General features: G+C 38.3%; 2 protein-coding genes and 1 long non-coding RNA gene across 8 annotated transcripts in view; 2 read left to right on the top strand and 1 right to left on the bottom strand.

Moving 5' to 3' along the window:
- Positions 1-3,361, top strand: part of LOC134751536 (uncharacterized) — an 82,080-nt gene extending 78,719 nt beyond the window's left edge. Inside the window, exons 12-13 of one of the 6 annotated variants that reach the window (XM_063686984.1) lie at positions 80-151; positions 2,603-3,361. In XM_063686984.1, the coding sequence (XP_063543054.1) occupies positions 80-151; positions 2,603-3,009 (479 nt within the window). In that variant the 3' untranslated portion in view covers positions 3,010-3,361. The remainder of the gene's footprint in view (positions 1-79; positions 152-2,602) is intronic. The other 5 variants (XM_063686980.1, XM_063686982.1, XM_063686979.1 and 2 more) reach the window with 5 other exon arrangements.
- Positions 1-24,959, top strand: part of LOC134751553 (uncharacterized) — a 238,986-nt gene that overhangs the window by 77,372 nt on the left and 136,655 nt on the right. The gene's annotated exons all lie outside the window — the stretch shown is intronic.
- LOC134751552 (microtubule-associated serine/threonine-protein kinase 3) overlaps positions 7,656-24,959 on the bottom strand; it is a 108,486-nt gene continuing 91,182 nt past the window's right edge. The window contains exons 28-36 of the mRNA XM_063687009.1: positions 23,872-23,997; positions 23,384-23,481; positions 22,428-22,571; positions 17,467-17,580; positions 15,683-15,913; positions 15,281-15,447; positions 14,408-14,937; positions 13,925-14,071; positions 7,656-13,164 (exon numbers count right to left, since the gene is read on the bottom strand). Coding sequence (XP_063543079.1) covers positions 13,021-13,164; positions 13,925-14,071; positions 14,408-14,937; positions 15,281-15,447; positions 15,683-15,913; positions 17,467-17,580; positions 22,428-22,571; positions 23,384-23,481; positions 23,872-23,997 — 1,701 coding nt within the window. The 3' untranslated portion in view covers positions 7,656-13,020. The remainder of the gene's footprint in view (positions 13,165-13,924; positions 14,072-14,407; positions 14,938-15,280; positions 15,448-15,682; positions 15,914-17,466; positions 17,581-22,427; positions 22,572-23,383; positions 23,482-23,871; positions 23,998-24,959) is intronic.

Genomic DNA, 24,959 nt, shown 5'->3' with positions numbered 1-24,959 from the left:
ATTTTGTTTTGCGGACATAGAACGTAACTTTACTCACGTTTCACGTCACCGGCCATACAACTCGCTCACAACATTTCAGATGAGACCGTAAAGCGCCCTAGCTCAGAGTTTAAGGGCGCGTCGGTGGCAGAAGACGGACCCAAGCCCCAAGGTACGCCGACCACCGCCATCGCCTAGTCATCGCCACACAGTGTGACAGACCATGCGACAGTGAACTCTCAGACAAAGTCACGAGATCACTGCCACATAAGCACCACACACGATCGACACCAGAAAACTATAATCTGTTTTATATAATTATATTTATTCGATAGTTCATGATTAAATTGTGTTAATCCAATAATTAAAATGCTTTTATTCATTTATCCGTGCTCTGCTGAGGCGTCGAACACGTATGTATCCACTTGTCCGTGTGTGTGTCTGTTTCGATGTTTGCGTGCACTTCACTTGTATAGCACTTTAACGATTCATCGTTGGCTCTCAGATGCTCAATTTGTAATTGTATACCTGTGATCATTTTAAAAAAAACTGTCATTGTCGTGCTCATATTTTTGTATTTAGAAGAAACCATTTAATATTGTCTTCGGTTACCGCGATAGTTACTCATGAAATAAAACTATGAAAACGGATTATATCGCGTATATTGAATTTATAATACATCCCGACGTTTCGAACCCTTTACAGCGTTCGTGGTCAACGGGTGACTGAGGAAAAATTACAAAGTGCAAAAATACCCACATACTAAAATAATGAACAATCACAGACTACAGCCTTTAAGGCTGGTTGTACATGCAAAATCGGTTCATAAGGCTAGTTATACACTACAATTATTTTCAAGTAAAGATATATATATATATACGCGATAAAAATATAATCCGTTTTCATAGTTTTATTTCATAAGAAACCATTTGTTTTTTTCGGTCATCCACTAGAATTGCAGGATCTGGAAAACGTTCTTTTCTCAAGATATAGACAAAAGACAAAGATAGTGAGTGCTTGTCATTTTTTGATCACAGATAAACGCATTGACAATCAAATTGAATATCTATGACGTCAGTTCACTTTGCATGCTGCCTGCCCTGGCTATTGAATTGAGTCAATTCAGCATCATTCGTGTTCAACAATCTTCATTAAATACTTTTTCAGTCAACTGGGACATGTCAATAGTTTGTTTTTACTCAACATAGTATAACTTAAGTCGTTCGCCTATTGACTTGATTTAATGATAGTTCTTTGGTAGTCATAGGTATCGGGAAGAAGCTAGTTAGAAATTATAAACAAGACTAAGATATACCTACTGATAATTTAATTTTCTAGAAGTCAGTAGGCACAGTTACACTTTTAATTATAAAACTAAAACGGGACTTAATCGCGTAAGACTTACGTTTATTTATGGATCGATGTTTCGAACGTGATGTTACGTTCGTGGTCACAGGTCATCACAGGCAGACCACACATATATCGCGTCGCGTCGAAATTAAGTTATTATGACGAGTCTGCCTGTGACCACGAACGTAACGTCACGTTCGAAACGTCAGGCCATAAATAAACGTAACGCGATTAAGTCCCGTGTTAGTTTTAAAATTATGAGTGAAAATCGTGTGTTTATTATGAATCAATATATATCTACACTTTGTTGAACACTTGTCACAAAATATGTTCAGATTTTACTATAAATTCAATTGGCATCTTTTTGATTACATCGTAACGAGAAATCAGAAAACAATAAGTCATAACCATAGACTTTAAAACTTACGTGAAAGGATATAAGGGCTTCCATAAGAGTGGGTCCGTCTCTTTCCATGGTATAAGTAAAACAAATATGCTACTGTAGATTTTTCCAAGCTAATTTCATCTCATAAGCCTATAGCCATTATAGAAATTAGCTTGCATGTCTGTTACTACGAAATTACTAAATTTAATATTCTTGATATTTCTGATTCTGATTCTCCCTTTGAGAGTCGCATGATGTATAAAGTTATTTCTTGACTTGCAACGGATTATATCTTATTATTCTAAGTATTTATAAATGTAACGTAGGTCTATATAATATTATAATAATTTAATTTAATATATTATCTATATCTGTAGGCACACAAGTACTTTGCGACATAATGTACCTATGATGCGGAGAAGTAAGTATTTATATAGAAGCACCAAATATAGGTAGAACATCAATGTTGGCTCAAAGAATTGCTAGAGTTAAACCATAAGTCTGCAACGATTTTGATAGCACACGCAGTGCAAGTGTTATTTTAAACGTCAAACCTATGAAATTATGACGTATAAATAACACTTTCACTGCGTATGTATCAAAATCATTGCAGACTTTTCTTAGTCTAACTCTAGGTTATTGTATAATAAAAATAGATGTTGTCTATATATTTACCTATATATGTTCTTGTATGGGAAGTTTCAAATCAGATATTGATGTACCTCTATATTTATACGTAAACTATTAGTGATCTAAAGTTTCACATGTATAGATTATAATTTGTAGTTGCAGCTTCTTTTTTAACTTAAATAAAATACTCTCATTTGAAACTTCCTCTTATAGCTTCTTCTAAAACACTTAACCAAATATCGCATCAAATATTTTCAGAAATCGCTCCAATTCACCACCAGCAGATGTCTCCCATTCGCTCGCTGAAGAAGAGCGACTCACCGAATAGCCTCAGCAAGCGCACCGACAAAACCCCCACCACCCCCGTCAGCCTTACCCCCATCGACGAAACTAAAGCCCTCGACATGAACAAACTGAATGGTGTTAACGGAGTCAATGGGGTCAACGGGGTTAACAGCAATCAGCTGACCCCCGAAACTCCCGTTCAGGACTTTAAAGAAGTCGTCAAGAAGTCGACTGAAGCGACTCAAGTCGCTCCGGGAGTGGTCGACACTACTGTAGTGAACGACGGGCCGACGGACGGACTGTCTGCCGGTGAGGTGCTAGACAGGGCCCGCACGAGATTCGACAAGTTCTGGGGAAAGAAAGAGGAAGACAACGTGTAGATGATCATATTGTTCGAGTTCAATATTGGATATGGGTGTATTTTAACTTTAACGGCTTTGAAGACCAGTTCTGGTTGGTAGGGTCATTTTATTGGGCTGATTAGTAATGCGACAGTACCCAGTAATGTTTTCCTGTGATTTGTACCTATATTACAAGATATTCTCGGCAAGGCTAAGTAAGAATGGTCTATGTAGTTAATACAAAATTATTACTTTGCTAATCCGCGAAAAGATAATGTACTTGTCAGTCAGTTCTAACCCGTTATACTTACTTGCGTATTTTTACATCTAATTAATATTAACACCCTCCCGCCGCAAAAATAACATGCAAAAAAATACACAAAAAATGTAATTTGTGTAAATGTCATGTCATTAATATGGATCTCCGCAAAGTAACGCCGGATTCTATTAATTATGGTCAAGTTTTCAGCTTATTCAAGGTCTAAGTAAATCGGGTCAACGGAATCTTGAAGAGAAAGTCTTGAATGTCCGAGAATATTGACTGGATTGTTTTGTGATGTAAATTAAAATCTAAGCTTAATATTAAAACCACAACTAAACATGCAATATTGAACATTGGACAGAAATGTAGGAAAAAATATTAAAATGCAGTATTTAAATACTGTTACGAATAAGATAATGCTTCGCTTTATAACGACGACTGTAATACGTATGTATTTTTAATATTTATTTAATGTTGTGATGGATCCCAGTCTATTTAATAGGAGTGTGGTGGCTTGTGATAGTAGCGTTGGATATTGAGTAACTTTGAATTAAGTATGATTTATTATCTAAAATATTGAAAGCGTGATAGAATATTTCACGTAAAGCCACTTCGCACTTACATTTCGCAAGATCCCTATCCATTTATCTCATTCAGTTCAGTTCAAATCACTGCCTATAAAGACATATTAGCATGTGTATAAATTATATAATCTATATATAAATATATGTTCTGTTCACTTATCTCATTTAGAAACAATATTTAAGTACATTATAGGTATACCATGGGTATCTTGTGATTTCTTAAGGGACCCGTAGACGGGCCACATTTTCACTGCAATATGTGGCCGGCAACTATTGGTGTCGCTCTCTTACTCACATGTTAGAGAAAGACACTAATAGTTGCCACATATTGCAGTGAAAATATGGCCCGTCTACGGGTCCCATAAAATAATATTTATGAATCATTTCATTCGATTATTTTGTTAAGTTTATTTTCTACATTATATGTAGGTATAAATAGGTATATCATATGTATGTAAGTATAAAATTTTATATAAAATGGCTAATCCCGAAATAAAATTTAATAAATAAATCATTATTACGTAAACATTCTACGGGTGAACGAGTCGTATATTAGGTTGGTATGACACCTGTCCGATTTCTTGGTCCAATGTGCATTGCGTCTCACTCTCTCACTAAGCAAAATGTGTACCTTAGGTACTTAACCTAAAATCATAGATGATTCAAAATTGCATTTATTTACATCGATGTTAGCACAACTAAACCGTCCAACCCAACATAGTATTTTTTTGGCAATTTTGAAATTATTTTATTTTAAATTGACATTCAAATGTATTTTCTTATTTTTTGCCATCCGAACAAACCTAATCAGCCAATCGCAGCACTCACTATTTGGCGCGAAACATTTAACTGATTAAAAAAATTTTTGGGGACTTTGTGGTTTTTGCTTTTCTTCTCAAAGGACATTTAGGTACGTGATTTACGTAAACACGTAACATTAAATATAATTTGGTGTGATAAATACTTGCTAAAGATGGATATATCGAGAATTACACGAAATTCTTGCCGTCTCTGTTTAACTGAAAGCGATTTTAATGTGTCTTTGTTCGGCAGCTATGCCAGGAAAACCCACATAGTGGAAAAAATCCTATCTACTATAAAAGTTGTTATAGAAGACAAAGATCCGCTCACGACCATCTGCTACAAGTGCGCAGGCAACGTTGAGAGGTATTACGACTTTGTAACAGTTATAAAGAAGAGTCAGAATCGCCTGAACTATAACAAAAGCGAGCAAAATCAAGGCCTGTTGGATGAATCGTTCAATCGCCGTCGCGTGTCTTACGTGAGGGAAGAGCTAGAAGCCCACGATTATACTTTCTCTTTTCTCGAAATACCGGAGGAGAGAAGAGAAAAGTCCTCTAGTCCTTTATTTTCGTATTTATCGCCACAAAAACCGCTCGTTAAAGAGGAGACAGACATTTGGAAAACGCCCCGAGAAGTCAGCCAGAACAAAAAGTTTGATTGTCACGGTAAGTCTAGTAAGAAGACGCGGCAAAGGAACTGCTCTCGAGATATGTTCGAGACTCAGTCGCAGGAAGAGGAGCAGCCAAAAGGTTTCGATTGGAAACTGACCCCCGACGACAATATTATAAAGAGAGTCCGAGCGAAATTCGGCTGGTCTTAGAAATCAACCGTTATAACATTTATATCTTTTTCTTTAACTTTTTCTTAATATAAAATTGACAAATTGATGTTAAAAATTAATAGACTAATTTTGTTATTCCTTACATTCCGTACAGGGTAATAATATTTGTTTGTTGATAATTTTAATAATGAAGTTGATTGATTTTAACAGATGTTAAAGACGCCATGCTTTGGCAAATTGTAACAACTAAAGTCCGTATTTCGTATACTACATCTATTAGGTATTTTTAACTCCTAGTCAATGTCAGTAAGTGAATTAAAATTGGAATTAGAAAAACATGTTACATACACAAACAATCAATCAAATCTTTTATTGATAAAATATAAGTAAATATTTTACATGTCAATACAATACTTACAGCTAATGGGAACCGCATTTTATTATTTTTTGAGTGATATATAATAAAATGCGAATATATTATACCATACAGAAAACCTACGCTACGATGAAAAATTAGAAAAATGGCGTCTATATATATTTAATGTTGCAATGTTTAAGTTCCTAAGTCCATTTAATATCCATCCATTCATTCATTTCTATTAAACATCTGGTAATGAAATGATATTATAATTATAATGTTAGGTGTATAATGTATTTAATACATTGTTTAATTTTAATAATAATACCTTCCAGAATTATCTCAGTTGTTAAATTTTTGTAAGTTCCTATTTGTTATGATTGTTATGTTTTCACGCACAAACTGAATTATCATCTCATCAGGCAAAGACACTTGTTATTAATTGTATTAATATAAAGCCAGTATTTTTTTGTATAATTTAGCAAAGAAATTCAATTTTTTTTGTCTTGATTAAAGTATAGGTACCATGAGCCCTGCCGTATGTAGACTCCATAGTTGGTAATGATAGCTTTGCTACTGGTTTATAGATAGCGTGTGTTTATTTTCAGTTGTTACTTCAAAACGAACACCTACTTGAATAAATTTTTGAAAGTATGTTGCATATTTATTTGAACACTAAACAAACAAAACCCTACCCTAATTATCATCATTCGCTTGCCCTTATCCCATTCAATTGGGGTCGGCGCAGCATGTCGTTTTCTTCCATACCTCTGTCACCCGTCATCTCATCATTCACTTGCGTTAGTTTCATATCATCTTTCACACAGTCCACCCACCTTTTCCTCGGTTTTCCTCTCCTCGTACCTCCCCCCACATTCATTCTTAATATCTTTCTACCCCTACCCTACCCTAATACACTTAAGTATAAGTAAAAGTGAAGCGATTTTATAATAGTTATTTACGATACGTGCGAAAAATAGGATATCGCAGCGGCGAATTTTAAAACAAAGAACAAGAGTTGCGAATTACCTATTCGCACGTGTATCGTACAACGTTTTACAGTGCCCTTTAAATTTTCGACGTAGGTTCGTAATGTGCTAGCTTATTATAGCACCTAGTGTCGTATAGTACCAGATGTACTGTAAAAGTCATTTTGAATCTTCTTACTTACGCCAAATTTAGACGATTCAAGATCTTGCGTGCGATTTGAACGACTGAATTAATTGTACTCTGTAGTTATTCTATCAATGCAAGTTCTTAAGCCGTCTAAATGGAGCTATAGACAGAGACAGTAGGTATCGTGACAGGATGCCTAGCAAAAGTGACAATCGCTTGCGCTACAATAACGAAACGCTTTGTGCATGGAGACTATATAAAGGAGCCAAATCTCTATGTATGAAAAGTGTCCATCAAAAGACAGTAATTAGGCGGCGCCACCATACACCGAAATACTACCAAAAACAACCTACGTAATTTGGTCGGATTATTTGTTGCCTTATATGGTTCATATTATACTCATGTCCCAGAGCCTACTAGCGCCACCGGAGAGATTAGGAACTATTATTTAAAGCTGAAAGCGGTCACTTTTGTAACAATTCTACCATAAGAGATTGGCATCCTTTCTATACTATCCATAGCTTTGTGTAACTCTTCCTTACTAGTGCGACAGTGACAGTTGCGTTTCGTTCGCAACGGAGCCTACACGATTGGCATGTTATTAGCTATAGTTTTTCAAAGGACTGTCTCATTTCAAACATAGACAGAGAGAATCATACTATCTTTGTCTTGCACTAGTACTAGCACCCAAAAGAAAATGATGAGTATAGGTTTTTTTGTTCTTATTTACTGACAATTTGGTTTGACCAACCCAGGAATTTGAAAGTAAAACAAGAAATAGTTAATTCATGACTTTATTTCATTTCCATATCAATTCATACACCAATTAGTCTAGAGAAAAATAACTCGCTTCCTATAAGAAACCTTATTATAGAAATCACATTCATTTTACGCCAAGATAATCGCAGTACTCTACACAAGTTTAATACAATACTGACATCAATAAAACTGACAGTATATCTACACTAAGATCACATTTCAAATATTGATAATAGTGTCAGTTTTACTGATTTTATCCAATTTCAAAGACGTGAGATAATACTACACTAAACCTTTTAAGGCCGGCCGCAGACGATACTGTAAGTCACCTTAGTTAATAGGGTATTTGACCACTAGTCAAATCAGTTTCTTTTTTCGAACTGTCAAAACGATTTTGCTATTATGTAATTTATATGAAACACTAGCATGTCAAATACCCTATTTCGCCTGCCACCGACTTAACTTGATCAGTCATCAACTCAATTTTTGAACAAATCTATTTAAAAAAACTGAACCGCTAGCCCATAATAAGGGTTGCAATAATTTGCAAGTGCGAAAAGAAAACACTTAGGGTCATTGCGCTAGTTTCGGTCCACTTGACGGAATAGCAAATAATATATTTCTTATTTAATTTGCTACTTGCGAAGTATCATTTAAATGTACAGATATATTGTTTAGACATTAAGGATTGCAATAAGTCCAAGTTTGTGCGGCAAGGTCGGTTTATGTTAAAATTTCGTGAAGTGGACGATTAATTTTGAATGTATCAGCTAGGACAATATAATTTATAGTTAGTATGCAAATATAAAAGTTGATAACAACCGAAATAAGTATACAAAGAAAGAGGCAGCGCATAAAATTTATTTATAATTACACCACTAGAGTATCAGACTGACAGTCAAGTAAAAGGTCTCAAATTATTAAAGTAAACACTGAAACATAGTGTCAACAAGATATACAACATAACTTTTTTTTAAAGCCGTGGTCCCGAAATCAATTTATTATGCTCAAATAAATCTACATAAAATTCATTGTTATTATTGGTCTTTCAACGAGCAAAAACAATAATTGGGCAAATATACAAGTACCCTGTACTACCATGCACGAAAACATTAAAACAATTTAATCAATGAGTATTGCTAGGAAATTATTCCTACATTAAATCATACTACCAGCCACACTGAAGCGTTTTATGGTGACTAGTTTTAAAATATCGAACCATTAAAAAAAAGTACGTACACCAATGGCATTAAACGGTTTTTTGCCTTTTTTAAATGAGACAAAATTGACGTAGCCAACTTGTATACCAAGGGATCGCCGCGTTATGGTATCGAATATACTTGAGCGAAATTCAAATAGTCCTTAGTTATTTAATAAATGGGCGAGTTCGTACAGTGTTGCAAGCCAATTTAGTCAGTAAATAACGCGGTAGTTTGAATGTAGTGGCGAATCGTCGAACTTCCGTACCCATTTTGAATTTCGCGCCTTTTCTACTGACAAATTGGTTATCCAAACTGCGCCACAGACATTCTTAAGCGACATACGTATACTTTTTGCACCCTATTCCGTTGTTTATAAGACCTTTTTTACGTTGACAGAATGTACGACATGCGTACGCTCCATTGCGTCATCAGTCAAAAAAATTAACATGCCGAATTTAAATACATTTGAGTTTAAAAAAAAACTGTTTTAAATTATGAAAACATAAATAGCTTTTTTTATGAGCATGCTTCATATTATAGGGGTATTAAACACGTTCTACATTCCTAAAACTATAGTAATACCCCTTTTTCAAATAAATTGAAGCTGGTAAAAGTATTTATTATACAAACATATTGTGTTCTACATTAAAATCATTAACGTTTAGAATTTCAGTTATCCTCATTTAATACAACACAGGATTAAGATATATTTAAACTAGTTTTTAACAAATATTTGGGCGTTTTCTAAAATAAATATTGAAAACCTGATTCTCACAGATCCTGGTGTTTTTGGGTTCTTTCAACTCAGAATCACTACAATATTCAATCCTGATGCTAAAAAAAATTACCCAAAAATTTGTATGAAAATTGTACATCATGTCACGCACATACAAGTGAAAGTTTTTTTACACAAAAACGTGACGTAATGGAACGGACATTTTGGGATCTCTTTTTAATTACAGGATGGAGAATGCTGTCGATCTTATGTAAAATGAGCCCAAGAACGTCCAGATTTGAAAGAATCAGGTTTTCAATATTTATTTTAGAAAACGCCCTAGAACAAGAAAATAAGCGGAAGCATAGCCAACGATACAAGACAGACTTCTTTTATAACAGGCAGGAATTACTAGGGTAACTTTATAAAAATAAGCATGAAAAAAGTAATATTGTTGCCATTTATCTAATGAAAAAACATAAGTTTTTTTACTGTGAAATGAGTAGCGTCAGCTTATACATAGAATTAGGTGACCAGAAATCATCATCTTCCTCGCGTTGTCCCGGCATTTTGACACGGCTGGGAGTCTGGGGTCCGCTTGACAACTAATCCCAAGAATTGGGGTAGGCGTCAGTTTTTACGAAGCGACTGCCTTTTTTTTAATTTATTAATTTTTGACGATTTACCCCATTTATTTAAATGGTATGTCTTGTTTCGTTGCTTTATTTTATTTGTATATGATCTGTGAAAGCTACCGATTGTATCTTTAACTATGTTTGCAACACTGGAACACTGAGTTATATAAGATTATTATATTTATAATATATCGATGAAATGAACAATATCACTTGTACATTCTTACATACCATCAAGAATGCACAAGTAACTTGACGCTCAACTATACAATTTTACACAAAGTAAAATTATTAAAAATAGTTTCTGTTAAATGGAATGTTAAGGTGAATTAGTGATATTTCTATACTAATTTAGACGTCACTATTATTATTTAGAATAACGGCTTTATATTACTAAATTAGTCGTTCGTATTTTGATCGTAACAGGTGATTCATCAAATATATCTCTAAATGTGCTGAGAATTTTCTGTCTCTGTTCCACACATCAAATAGTGAAAGATTCGATTAAGAAATAATAAAACTGCCTATGCGCACTTAGAGCGACGAAAGTAGAAACACCAGATTTTATCGATGATATAACAAGTATTAGTGTTCATCTTCTCAAATGATTTTTACGCCTAAGACGGTAATCTGTTAAATGAAAGCCATTGTTCCTTTTATGCGAGCGGTCGGTAATTGTGTGCCATTGAGTCTGAGCGCGTGCTACGGCACGTGCCATTGTCAGACACACAATGGCCGACCGCTCAATGAAAAGGAACAATGGCCTTTGTTTAACAGATTACCGTCTTGGGCGTAGAAATCATTTGAAGAGATGCAGACTATACAGTCACCTGCAATAATATATTACACAACGAAGGCAGCAAAAATATCTGACACGATCTTATTTGTAGAGCTAGCGGCCTTCGAAGAGTAACATATTATTGCAGGTGTCTGTACCTATATTCGGAAGACGATTATGGAACCTTTAAAAGATTTTATAGAAATGAAGGTAATAAGGGATACGTAATAAATCTTTAAAACAAAGACAACAGAATAGTGAAAAGAAGGTTCTACTCTATGGCACTATTTATCGATGTTTGTTGCAATTATTAAAATAAAAAAAGGTTACCTTATGTACCCACAGAGAGCTGAAAAAGTGCATACCCACTTTATGAATGAATTCCAATTATAAAGTGGGTATACAATTTTGCCGCTGTGTGCAATTTGTATCGGATTTTATAAAAGACCAAAACAATAAACACGACAAAAACAATAGAATAAAAAGAAAAACTAAAAACACGTCAAAACAAAAACAAGTTACAAAGAAAAGTATCGACATGCTTAACTAATAATATTGCAAGTTCCAAAATTCTAGGGCGATTTAAAAATATATCACATTATTCACTAATCTAAGAAAACATACTTGCAAAAACTAAACGCTAACATGAGATTAAAAACGATTTCGTTAATGAGGGATGGGCCATGGACGAGTGAAATTAGCTCTTATGGTCCACGATTAAAGGTTGATATTCAATTTAGCTCATATTTTGTTAGGTTAAATTATTCTACTAGGAACAATGAACTTCATACCACCGTCCCCACGAATAAAGAAACTCTTTCCACATAGATTTACCCGCTTGTTGCTATCTCTATTGCACGCGTAAAAATTATATAGCTGTCAGACTCGCACAGTGACATTGACAACCATCATGAGCGACAGCAATATAATTATGCGCGTGCGATAGAGACAGCAACAGGCGGGTCAAAGTACAAAAATCTACGTGCAAAGCGTCTCTACTTTATCTAAAACTCGCCCTTTTCAATAAAAATACTAATAAAGATTTTTTTTTACGCCTCAACTTTGTAATACTGGAAAAGCGGCTCAAATAAAAACGTGAGAACAAATTTTACATCTTAAAATGACTAAAGCTGTACACAGTCTAAAGGAAGCTTACAGCGATTTTTTTTTGTTACATTTTTATATTTTTAACTGTACGTCAACACGACACCGAATAACGCCATCTGTCGGCAAACATTCTACAATAAAGACTTATGTATTTCTCGTACCTTACGTCTAACGTTCTTTCACTAATTAAAATAGCATTAAATCACATCACTCAGTTCTATACTAAATCAATCAAATTCGTTTGAAGCGTCAGGTGACCACAGACAGGGCCAGATTTCCGCCTAGTCCAATAAAGCCCAGACCTAGGGGCCCAGGCAACCTAGCAATGGTTTTAAGATGGAGAAGGGGGCCCCCTAAATTCTAAGTGCCATACCAAGTGCCTAGGAGCGCTATGTCTCTATATCCGGCCTTACAACAGATTAATTGGCGCGAGAGTATCTCGCCGCGACATACTACATACATACTACCCGTCCCCCTTTAATTCATACAGTTAGTAAAAGACGGGTAGCCTATCTCGCGGCGAGATACTGTCGCGTCAATCTCGCCCTACTGACTCGCTCGGCCTACTGACTGCATAAAGAAGGGTATGTCAAGAATCGCGGTCGCCACACATAGGCGCATTTTTACATCGAGTCGCAAGACTCAGTTACATTCTACGCCTTTATCAACATGTATAAATCATTTTCATTCACGTTTACAGATCGTAAACGTGAATGTAACAGGTATAAGAGGTCACGCTCTTACTATACTCTGGCAAGCAAACTTTGTCAGTGGAAAATTATTAATAATTAAAAATTTGTATGGGAGATCGATCCTTTGCGCCAACATTTTTCAAATTACCTCCTTTTTCTAGTGACAAAGCTGGTTTAAACTAAATTACTTGGTATGATAGAAGCGTCAATGTGTGTTAACCACGACATATCCAGTAGGTCCTTGAGACTATCCGACCTTACTTCTCCTGCGAGGACGAGCTAGAAGCGCGTCCTCGCCCCTTTTTCTTGGTGTCTTCGGTGTTTTCGGTGACTTTTTCGGCGGAGCCTCCTGCTTCGCTCAGTTTACTTGGTGGGTGCTGCTGGGTAGGGGTGTTGCCGCCCTAAAAGAAAAAAAGTTATTGAAAAATACATACTTGATACATTGCTAAAAAGAAATAGATAGAATAGTCTTTATTGGCGCACCTCAGTAAATGCTACAACTTAAAGAAGAAACAATTGATTAACAGACTCCTATCGACGAAGACCGATGTCTTCTAGACAACCTTTGAGTAGACTTATATTGACCGGGCTATAGACCGTGATTACCTTTTGTATTATTTATGAGTTCCCGTATTTCGACGCAGTTACATGCGTCATGTTCACGGGTGACTGAAGATAGCGGGTGGGTGTCAAAGTTGTGTAGACAGCGCCCGCTATCTTCAGTCACCCGTGAACATGACGCATGTAACTGCGTCGAAATATCGGGAACTCATAAATAATACAAAAGGTAATCCCGGTCTATATCCCGGTCAATATAAGTCTAGTGAAACTAACCGTGAATCATTCAAAACTCTAACCTTTGAGTAGATAAAATATACATTTGAATAAATTAGTCAAGTTGTTAAGAGCCCAAACTCAACGAGGATGCGTTCCTATCATAAAGTTTCTTTGGCCGAAGGTTTCCATCGTCTGATCAGCTTGATAGGATCAAAATATTGTAATAAATAAATTTGGACGTCCCATCCTGTTTAAAAACTCCAAGAGCTAATGTATCAATAAAGTAAAGTAGTTCCGATTTCGGCAAAAAAGTGACGAAACTTCCAAAACTTACATACTGGAACAAATTTCCACCGTCTCTATAGGCCACTAGGTAGAACTAACCTTTTTCCGGCTGGCCTTGTCGGCCTTCCTGCTAGGCTTGTGGTCATCTTCGTCTCTATCTCGCGCTCCCTTGCGGCCCATGACGCCGAGAAGTTTGCTGACCATGCTGTTCTTGGAGCGACATTCCGTCTCCGTCGGCTCTGGGCACTGGAAGAATTTCAACATTTTTGTGATCAATAACGCAAAAAGAGATCGGATTTGGATAAGAATTGGCAAGTAGATTTTTTTAGCTAGAACAATGTCTTTTAAGGCCTAATAAGGCAGAAAAATCGGTAATTACGCAAAATTGATCTCCACCATTTTAGCCCTTGCCATTAGGGTTTAAAATATCCTATGATCAAATATGCCTCTAGTAAGACTGGTGTAGGAATGGTGCTGTAAGGCGCCATATGATTTGTGGTAAATGTTGCCGCATAATGTACAGAGCCAAACAGCTAATTCAAAAATAAGTAAACAAGCAAAGTCAACAGAAATATCAAATACCTTCATCGTGTCCACAGACTCCTGTCTCTTCAGCACCTCCTTCTTCCCTTCCGTTCTCTTCTCAATCTTCTCTTGTTTCTTAATCTCCTTCTCCTGCCTCTCCGCCTTCTCAATCTTCTCCAATTTCTCAATCTTCTCCAGTTTCTTAATCTCCGCCTTCTCCTGCCTCTCCAACTTCTCCTGTTTCTTTGCTTCCGCTTTTTCCTGTTTGCTTTCCACTCTCTTCACTGACCCCGTTCTTTCCATAGCTTTCTCTCTCTTATCGTCTTTTGGAGCTTCTTCTTTTATTTCGAGTTTCTTTATAGACTCTTGCTTTTTGAACTCTGGCTTTTCCTTTTTGATTTTCTCTTTTGGTTTATCTTCTTCTTTGAGGCTAGAGTCGGATTTCTTTCTGGCTTTATCTTTAGGCTGTTCAGGTGTTTCTTGTGGAGATGTCTTCTTTTTGTCTTCAGGCTTCTTTTTGTCTTTGTCCTCGGAGAGTATTGAGCTGTTGTCCGTGCTGGAACGACTTTCGTCGAGACGAAGGTTGTCTGTAGAAAATATACATATCAGTAATACAGTAGTATAAATACCAGTGGACCAGTGTATTTATAAATATCTGTACAAATATCCTGATCTAGAAGTGGAGATAAAAGTATAAAATGGTGTAGAATTGTACAAGAAAAAGTATAACTGATGATGCGTCTGTGCTGATGTGTAATGTGTGATGATTCGTCTGTGTGTGCCTTGCCAATAGTTAAATATCTGGACGTGTCAAAGCCCACAAAAGTATCAAGTGCGAAAGAATCCTCGGACAGTGAAAGCGAAGCGAACGAGTTGGACGCGTCGAAGGTTTTTACTATAAATTTAAGCTCGGACTCGCATGTTTCTTACCAATAGTTGTATCTCTCGAAGTATCCAAGTCCACAGAGGTGTCAGGCGCGAAGGACTCGTCGGAGAGAGACAGAGACGCGAAAGAGTTGGACGCGTCGAAGGTCTTCTCGAGGCTCGTCTTCGGCGAGGACGTAAAAATGCTCGGGGTCATCTGCTTGGCAGGTGTCCTGTGGATAAGAATATTGATTATAGTATAAGTTATGGATTCATTTTAAAATGAAGTATGTACACCATTGTTCTTGGCCTGTCTCGAGGTCTCTTAACGAGTGTCTTCAACTGGCATGAGGAACGAAGGAAATTGGACCAAATATCATGAACCATTTTCTATTTGGTTTCGACAAAAAAAGAGTAGATAGTTGGGTCCCCGAGTCAATTGTTCCTGCCTAAAATCTCCAAGCGTACCTATTGGGCGCAATCTTGGCATGGTGGGTAGGCGAGTCCTTCTCCTCCGCTATCCTCGGCAGCGGCGGCTCCTCCTTGTCGCAGGGGGGCGGCGTGGGGGGCGCGGCGGCGGGGGCGGGCGCGCGCCACACCACGCCGCGCCGCGAGGGCCCGGACACGGACACGGCGGTCACGCCGCCGCAGCACAGCGGAGATATTGAGCATTTGGATTCGGCGGAGCGCGGGTGCAGCCTGGAATGAGAGTTGTTTCAGTTTTTCAGTTTCGCTCTGCGCGTTCAATATAACAACGCGTACAGGGTGCTGATGGGGCTGCCCAGATTCTGTAGCGCGTCAGGGATGTTCGCGGAAGCGCGGGTAGACTGCTTCTACACCACGATGCGCAAACGAGCCACATCCCTGGTGCGCAGAGTACGGGCCAGCTCCAACAGCATCCTGACCATGATTGCGGACAGGGTTGATAGCCTGTATATAAATAACTGCTGCATGATTCATGTGCGCAGGAATGGGTAGGTGGGCAGATTTTCTTTAAAGTGGTTTTTGAGAAAATCTGCTTACTTATTTATTTTAGAAACTAGAATTTTATATAGTTAGCTAGTCAGTAAATAATTATGTATATACTAACATTAGCCTTAAGATAAAACTGTCACTAACACAAATTGATCCAAGTTGGTCCTTAATAAATGAATTTATTTATTATTTATTTATTAAAGCATTATTATAGAAATAATTCAGTATTCATACATCATATTCTATAATCTACGTTTTTAGGCATGGTGTAGTTTAAAGTTAGACACTGTTTTTACATGTAAAACTTTAATATGCGACGTATCCGACGCGTCATCGTCAACTGAATGGAATGTATAGGTGACATTTATGTCACAGAAATGTAGAATGCAATTTTACCACACAACAAAATGATCGTGGACATAAAAAGGCAAGCCTTCATTTGATAATATTCCAACGGAGGCACAATGCTTAGCATGCTATGAACTTTTGTCAAATAAACGAGTCACCGATATGGACACATGAGCGTGAATGACAAAAACGCGGGATTTGCAGCGAGGCGTGCGAGGCCGACGCGGCGCCCATGTTAAGCGTAAGCAATACACGGTGTCGTAACGTAAAAGAAGCGTAAGCGTATCGTAATACACGCGTAGGAGAGCGGTACGAGCACGTAATTGATCAAACAAGTTAGCACACGAAGCGTTGCAGCGAATCGTATGAGAGACGCTTACGTTACGATGCCGTATGTTGAGGGCCTAAATATATGTCTAGCGTTCACCGTTCAAATCCCTTGGACACCAACGGAACACACGCGTGACGCTGTCGGCGAAAGCCATACACTGGTTAAAACAAATATATGAAGGCGCCGGCATCAGCGTCGAGCGTGAGTTTCATGATTGAGGCATTACGCGGTCACGCTAAGCCCACGCTAAGGCTAAGGCTAAGGCTAAGGCTGACGTCACCTGTCAGGCGAGAGCGCGCGGCGCAGGAGAGGCGAGGCGGGGTCGCGGCGGGCCCACGCGCGGCGCCCGCACTCGCGCGCGGCCAGCGGGGACGGACTGCGCGCCTCGCAGCGGCTGTTAGCTGTTAGCCATGGCAGAGGCTATATAAGGTGACGTCACCTGTCAGGCGAGAGCGCGCGGCGCAGGAGAGGCGAGGCGGGGTCGCGGCGGGCCCACGCGCGGCGCCCGCACTCGCGCGCGGCCAGCGGGGACGGACTGCGCGCCTCGCAGCGGCTGTTAGCTGTTAGCCATGGCAGAGGCTATATAAGGTGACGTCACCTGTCAGGCGAGAGCGCGCGGCGCAGGAGAGGCGAGGCGGGGTCGCGGCGGGCCCACGCGCGGCGCCCGCACTCGCGCGCGGCCAGCGGGGACGGACTGCGCGCCTCGCAGCGGCTGTTAGTTACGCCGTCAGGTTAGTTACACGCATGGTATAGTATCTCTGAAGAGGAGTAATGTAATGCTGATAATAATGCCATCTCTGGGTTATGCTGGACATATATTCCTCAGCCGTGGTGCCCTGCTGAGCTAAAAAGCGGTATCTCAATTGAAGATTGCATGCAAATAAGTACCTTAAATTTGAATCATAACGTTCCATTTCTAGTTCATTCGTTTTTGAGATACCGCCTTTAGCATAAGGAGGGCTGAGTGTGGCTAGATATCATTCTTGTGTGTAGATAGTAGAAAACAAAATATACCAAAACAAATATTTAAGCAGGTAACTTAATCGTATTTAATTAAATCTAGAAGAATATATTTTAATAAAAAATGTTTTGATAGTGTTACTAACCTTACGTTGCAAATGAACTAGGAAACAAAATAAATTTGAAACGTAAAAGTAGTTTTTTTTAATATGTAGTGCAAACACCGTACAATGACAGACTGACGTATTTAGACGAATAAAAAAACCGAATGACGTTTGGTTTGACGGGAAATTTTGAAATTATTTCTAAGTTGTTTTTTAATATAAATTCCGTTTAAACATATTTTTGGTCAGATTTATGTTAAGATATTAACAAACAGCGTTTCTTTATATCACAACCAACCTTGTAAGTTGTGTTGAGTTGTGCTCTTACTCATTCAACCAAACCAACGCAGGCAAGATGAAAAGCAATGCCGGCCGGGCCGCGCCGAATCTGTGTACCTTCTTGTATGTACATCGGTATAAGGGCAAGGTAAGTAAATTTTCGAGTTTATAATATATATATACCTCCTGAACATTTATTTATTATTTCATCTTTATCAAAAGCTTTGATAGAGGCTTCGGGTAAAGCATATTTATGAAATGTTGGCGATGGAACATGGATCATTGTAACATTTCAAATAACAGCCGTTGAACTAGCACCATTCTTAGTGCCCGTAAGGCCCGTCATACACGTTGCTCTGATTATCATAATTAAGATACTATTTTCCGTGCCTAGGTCTTAATCTGATAAATCAACTACAACCTGCCAAAATTAGAAAGACATACATCTACTGATAAAATCCAACCACAATACGTTACCTTTGTCGACATTTTACATGAATAATATCCCGATTCACTGATTTCTTGTTACCTAACATTAAATGTGACAATAGCACACCCTTAAAATGCATGCTCAACACTTGTCCTGTTTCGCTGTAAAATAACCTTTTTATACTTTTGATAACATCTTAACTGTTAATATATTTTCAGGTATTAAAAAGCTTTCAGAATAAAGTTGCGACACGGCAGGTATCGTGCTTTTCTTCGATAAGTTTTTCGATGTTGTCAATGGCAATTTCAGTGAACCTAAAAAAGGAAAATCTACCTAATCTAATGCGCTGTAACACCCAGATCACCGCACCACAAATTGTGGATAAAAAGCTTGAATGTTCTCAAAACTATGAAATATGCGACAAAAATGGATCTAAATTAAATCAAAAAAAGTTGGATCAAACTATTGAAGCTTTCCAAGTTATTTTGGGATCAAGAAGAAGAAATGAATTAGGTTGCCTCTAATTATTGTTTAAAACATAGTCAGGAAATAAATTGTTACATACTTGCTGTTAAGTTATTTTCACGGAAGTGCGCTTAAAGCGTCGCTGTGTTTGCATGTGTCTTAGTTACTTGGAATGGAACGTATGTAAATAAGTAGGTACTTATAAATAATATATTGTACTTGATTCAACATAAGTTTTCATTTATTTATTCTGAAAAACTGATTTATGTAGTTTTCTAAGCAAATGGAAATTGGTACGACAAAGATTACTACATAAATCAGTTTCCAATATTAAAGTTGTTACATGTAGGTAAAGAACCCATAAGTACGTGTGTGTGTGTGTGTGTGTGTGTGTGTACATGTGTGCGTGTTTACTGCATATACAGTCTCATTAGTTGAGAGCAGGACCGCTAGGGGCAGCACTAGTAGAGACGTGAACGTGAAATGTCCGAGAGTTTCTTATCTATTACAGTAATAACATATACTAATCTATGGTTACACGTACACGAGCAAAGGCAGCAATGTATATTGAAAGGTACCCATGAAAACTATTTCACCAGTAACAAAGTGACTATCGTGTCGAACAAACACTAAAAAACCGGACAAGTGCGACTCGGGCTCGCCCACCGAGGGTTCTGTACAAATTTAACACTGTTTTTTACAAATTTTTTAGGGTTCCGTACTTAAAGGGTAAAAACGGGACAATATTACTAAGACTCCGCTGTCCGTCTGTCTGTCACGAGGCTGTATCTCATGAACCGTGATAGCTAGAAAGTTGAAATTTTCACAATGATGTATTTCTGTTGCCGCTATAACGACAAATACTACAAAGTGCGGAACCCTCGGTGGGTAAGTCCGACTCGCAATTGGCCGGTTTTTTTCCTCTACTTGTAGTATAAAACGGCCAGATTTCATAGTTGTAGGTCAACGGGAAGTACCCTATTAATTTTGATTCCCTGTGTCGAAATATACGTATTTTTCGGAATAAACTGCCGTGTGATGTTTTACGTTAACTTAGAAGTTTGATTTTTTCAAAGCTTCAAGGGGCTCAAGATAACCAGTACAAATTGAACCGTAAACCGTAACGGATGGTTACAGTTTACGGTTTAATTTGTACTGGTTAACGGTTAATTGCATTAACGTTTCGGCCAACACTGGTTATTAGATGGTTTTCATTTCAACTCGATACCTCCAAGTTCCCGAGATAAAGGGTCTTGACAGACAGACAGACAGGCGGACAGACGGACAACAAAGTGATCCTATGTGGGTTCCGTTTTTCCCTTTTGAGGTATGGAACCCTAAAAAATAGGAAGAAAGTTGCAAATTGGATTCCAACTTTCGTCCTATTATTTTTAATTATTCTATTAAATTACACTTTTCGTCTTTGTTATGGGTGAAATAAAAGCTTCAATATGAAAGATCAAGATGTGACGGTATAAGAATACAATAAAACCAAACAAATTTCGCACTGAGAAAATGAATATCGTGCGTAATATGAGATAGACATTCAGTGCAAATGTAGTAAATGTGTGTGTACCCTTTGAAAGTGAATTAAGATATATATAGGTATGTATACGTATATTCACATCATGATTATGACAGACGGCACAAGTGAGCATATAATTATATGTTTCTGATATTTCAACAATTTATCCCGGAAAACAGAATCGGTAATCTGATTTTACAATTTTAGCAGTGTATCTTATTTATTTCGACTGTATTTTATGTATATCAAAACTTAAACAGATTATAGAATCAGAATACCGCTCTTAAAATTTCATAGTATACGCCATCCCCTGATGATATTACCCGATACCACAGAATAGAAGGTAGGATCCTATAGAAGTGGCCTACCGCGTGCGCCCGTGAGGGACAGAACCAAGGGCCTGACACTCTTTTGATAGAGAAAGATAGTCTTATTGCGATTCCTATAAGAGGAAAGAGAAAATAGTGCCATGCTTTATCCTTATCACCGACCGGGTGGCATCAAGGAGGCGATGGCGAAATACCAAAATTTATAAGAGTGAAAGAGAAAAATCCTATCCTATCCAATTTTTTTATGAATATTCTTTCTCTTACCCCCGGTCGTTCGGTGGCGCGTCTATAACTACTTGTATAAACTATGTCTATGAACAGAACATACGCAATGCGACAATATGATTTGTTGAGTAAATTTGTAGTCCACCATAAACCATACTAATTTACGGTGGATAAAAATAAGTGAGACTGTAACAAGGACAAACCATAATAACGCTTTCTCTGCTACTCCTACTGAAAGATACATAAGACTATCCCGTTCTGACAGTTCCCCCCACCACTCATGCCTAATCCAGATTTATACTAGATTCATGACCGATACGTAAACAATTTACCATAAAAAAAAATGAAATTGGTCAATAAAAATAGTATGTGTGTCAGTTGCGCACGATTACAATATTCAGCGTTGTCAAACTGCGCGCAAGAGAATTGAGACATTCGTGGCACAATACACTTCTTCTGTCGTTATTCTATAAGTTCGTTGGTTTCTATGTGATTTAGTTTAATGACGCAATTTAGGGTGGTATTCCATCTGTTCAATATCTTGGTCCAGTGTGTATTTGCGTCTCACATTTTGCATAATGAGAGAGAGAGTTAATGTTGGTTGCAGGGACCGGCCCGCTATCCCTTATCGGGGTTTTATAAGGGTATTGCATAAGGCTTAACTCACCATACCCTTTGCCAGACGAAACCCTTTGTTTTGGTTTTAAAAAACCTTATGTAAAGCTACCACATTTGAGTAATCGGTAGCCCAAATACCCTTACAAAACCCTTATCATCCGCTCACCAACACCTTGCATATTGCTTATAAGGGTTAGCCTTATAAAGGGCTTCCCTTTTAGCATATAAGCGTGCTAATTTAAGTCGTCTACCTTGTTCATAAAGCACACATTACTTCGAATCCGAGCGATCGTCGGCGGCGACGGCGGCGTTCTTTGACTAGGCACGTATTTTCTTTCCTTTTCATACACTACCGTAGATCTATACTAATCCTGTCTCTTTCACGCAAAGGGAAACCTTTATAAAAAGCGCTTAAAGATAAGGGTAACCCTTATTAAGAGCTAGCCATATTTTTGGTTAGCTTTTCGGTAAGGGTTAGTCAAAGGTAAGGGTATGAATGGGCTTGCAGTTCAAAAGGGAAAGTCTTTCAATGTGTTAGCCGTGTTTAAGTGTCGCCCATTGAAAGGGTTTTATCGCGGAAAGGGTTGTCCGGTCCCTGGTTGGTTGGTTTGAACGTGATGTTACCTGGTGGGTGACTGCGGCGGCGGCTGCGGGGACGGCGACGGCGTCCGAGCGAGAGGCGACAGCGGCATATGCTGTAGCGACGCTCGGCGCACCTCCGCCCCGCCCGCTACCAGCTTGTGCTTCAGACCGTGGAGCGATGACGGCCTACAATATAATGTCCCTTTTGATATTACTGGAATTTACATGTCAAATAACGTATTTTTCATCACACTTGCTCGAAATCAATCTTATTTCATGCAGGTGTACTGAAAGACAAAGGCCTATATTGTTCCCGCGTGAGTTATGGATTCTGGAATAATGTCACTAATTCATACGAACCAAGTAGGTATAAATGACTTTTACTTTGAAAATATTGACGTTTACAAATTATTATTTTTTGTTTATGCTTTCAAATATTTAATTTGATTAATTTAATAGCCGTTTCAAATATATTTACACATTTTTAAATTGTCGCTGAATGCCGATGGGTCTGTGCCTCCGACGCCTAAACTGCCCAAAAAATTCAAAATGGCGGACGAATGTTTGAAATGTCACCGTATTTAATAATGATTTCGTTTAAAATTTAGTTTTTTTTTCGTCGCAAGTGTGATGAAAAACATTGTGTGTAAGGGGTACCGGGGGTCCGGGGGTAAGAATATTGTTACTCGAGTCTTTAATTCACTCCAGCCAGTCGTACAATATTTCACTTACCCCCCACCAGGGGTCGGAAACCGGTATTTGCTCCATACAAAAATACCGGTATTATTACGTTCTTTTGTTTATAATTTCATTTTTAATGGGACGTTTTAATAATGCAAAATTGTTTCCTAAATACATGATTCAGTCCTACGTAATAAGCATAAAAAAATTCAAAATATTGGGCTATTTCGGGGTTTTTAAAAAATACCGGTTCCGAGCCCTGCCCCCCACGTTGCACAATGTACTGTCTATGACAATGGAGGAATATGAAACCATACCGTTGGTAGTGCGTGGTGGTAGTGGCAGCATGCAGTGGACTGTCGCCGCAAGGTGACGAGGGCGCCGACGGGGACGCCAGCTCCACCCCTGACACCATCTGTTACAGGATATACATCACATTCCACTCTAGACATCCTATTGCAACATAATATGTATAACCAAAAAACTTAGCTTAGCACTTAGCATAACAAATGGAGGCTTCTTCTGCGAGCCCTATGTCCCTAATGAGGGACCACTCGTAACTCATAACCACTTAGATCACTTCAGGTCCCAAATTAAGAAATTTGAATATACATGCAACATCAGAAGATAAACTCTAGAGTAAGAGAGCTTTATTGTTATGAATAAATAACACCGTAACCCGAATGGCCCATGTGAGATGTAACTGTTAATGAATAAAGTAGTACCATCAGCCGCAAAAGTGCATGGCAACTTTAGCAATGAATTAATTCATAATTACTCCATGCAATTTCGCAGCGCACTGTACCTGGTGCATTTCCTGCGAAGCCCTCTTAGTAGAGATCCTCCTGAACAGCGAGCATCTTCGTCTCGGGCGCGGCCGCGGCGGCGCCGACGCACGTCGCCCGCCACCGATTCGCCGTCTCCCTCCCGCCTGCATATACCGTGCTCTTTACTCCCAACTTCTCCAAGGTATTTTAACGTTATGATTTTAAACTAACACGTTGTGTTGTGTGTAGGCAGTGACAACCCTAGCGGCGTACAAGTTAATAATCAAGATCAAATGCGGGTAGTTCGCAAAACCCGCGCAACAAGAAGATGCAATACAATTCCTCGCCAGTCTGCTTGTGACCACGAACGTAACGTCACGTTCGAAACGTCAGGCCATAAAACGTAAGTTTTTTACGCGATTAAGTCCCATGTTAGTTTAAAGTTATGAGTGAAAACCGTGTTCGTTTAAATAAATATTTTTTGCATTTTAACGTTTTCAACGCCGTGTCAAACACAAAAGCTGTCACTTACAGGCCACGTCACCGTAGTTTCAAAACTGAAATTGAACTTTATGCATATGCACGTAGGTCTATGTTGCTCTGTGGTATGTGACGGATTAATCCGTATTCGGCGTTGGACCTACGGTGGACCTACCTACGGTACGGTTATTAATGTTATTACCCGGTCTAACGCGATTAAATTTCATTATTTTACCTTTTTTCCGACGTTTCAACTAGGTTGCACTAGCTGTGGTCACGGAAGACTGACGTCCCAGCAAATGAACAGAAACGGGTAGATAAAATTTATTTGTCTACCCCGAACATTTATATAAACTAATGTCGGGTAGTTTAGTGTTGTTTACCAATATCTCAATTGGCATTTGCTGGGACGTCGGTCTTCCGTGACCACGGCTAGTGCAATCTAATTGAAACGTCGGAAAAAAGGTTAAAATAATGAAAATTAATCGCGTTAGACCAGGTAATGACATTAATTATGTGTACAAAACGCGACAGTTTAAAGTGTTTTACTGTCAATGGCTTAAAGGCGTAGGCAAAAATTTAAGCTACCAATTCAATAATAATGACCAACCTCTTAATTTCTAACAAGATGCAAACTAATGTATTC

The sequence above is a fragment of the Cydia strobilella genome, chromosome 22, assembly GCF_947568885.1.
Source record: "Cydia strobilella chromosome 22, ilCydStro3.1, whole genome shotgun sequence".
NCBI lineage: Eukaryota > Metazoa > Arthropoda > Insecta > Lepidoptera > Tortricidae > Cydia > Cydia strobilella.
This window is presented reverse-complemented; position numbering and strand designations above follow the sequence as displayed.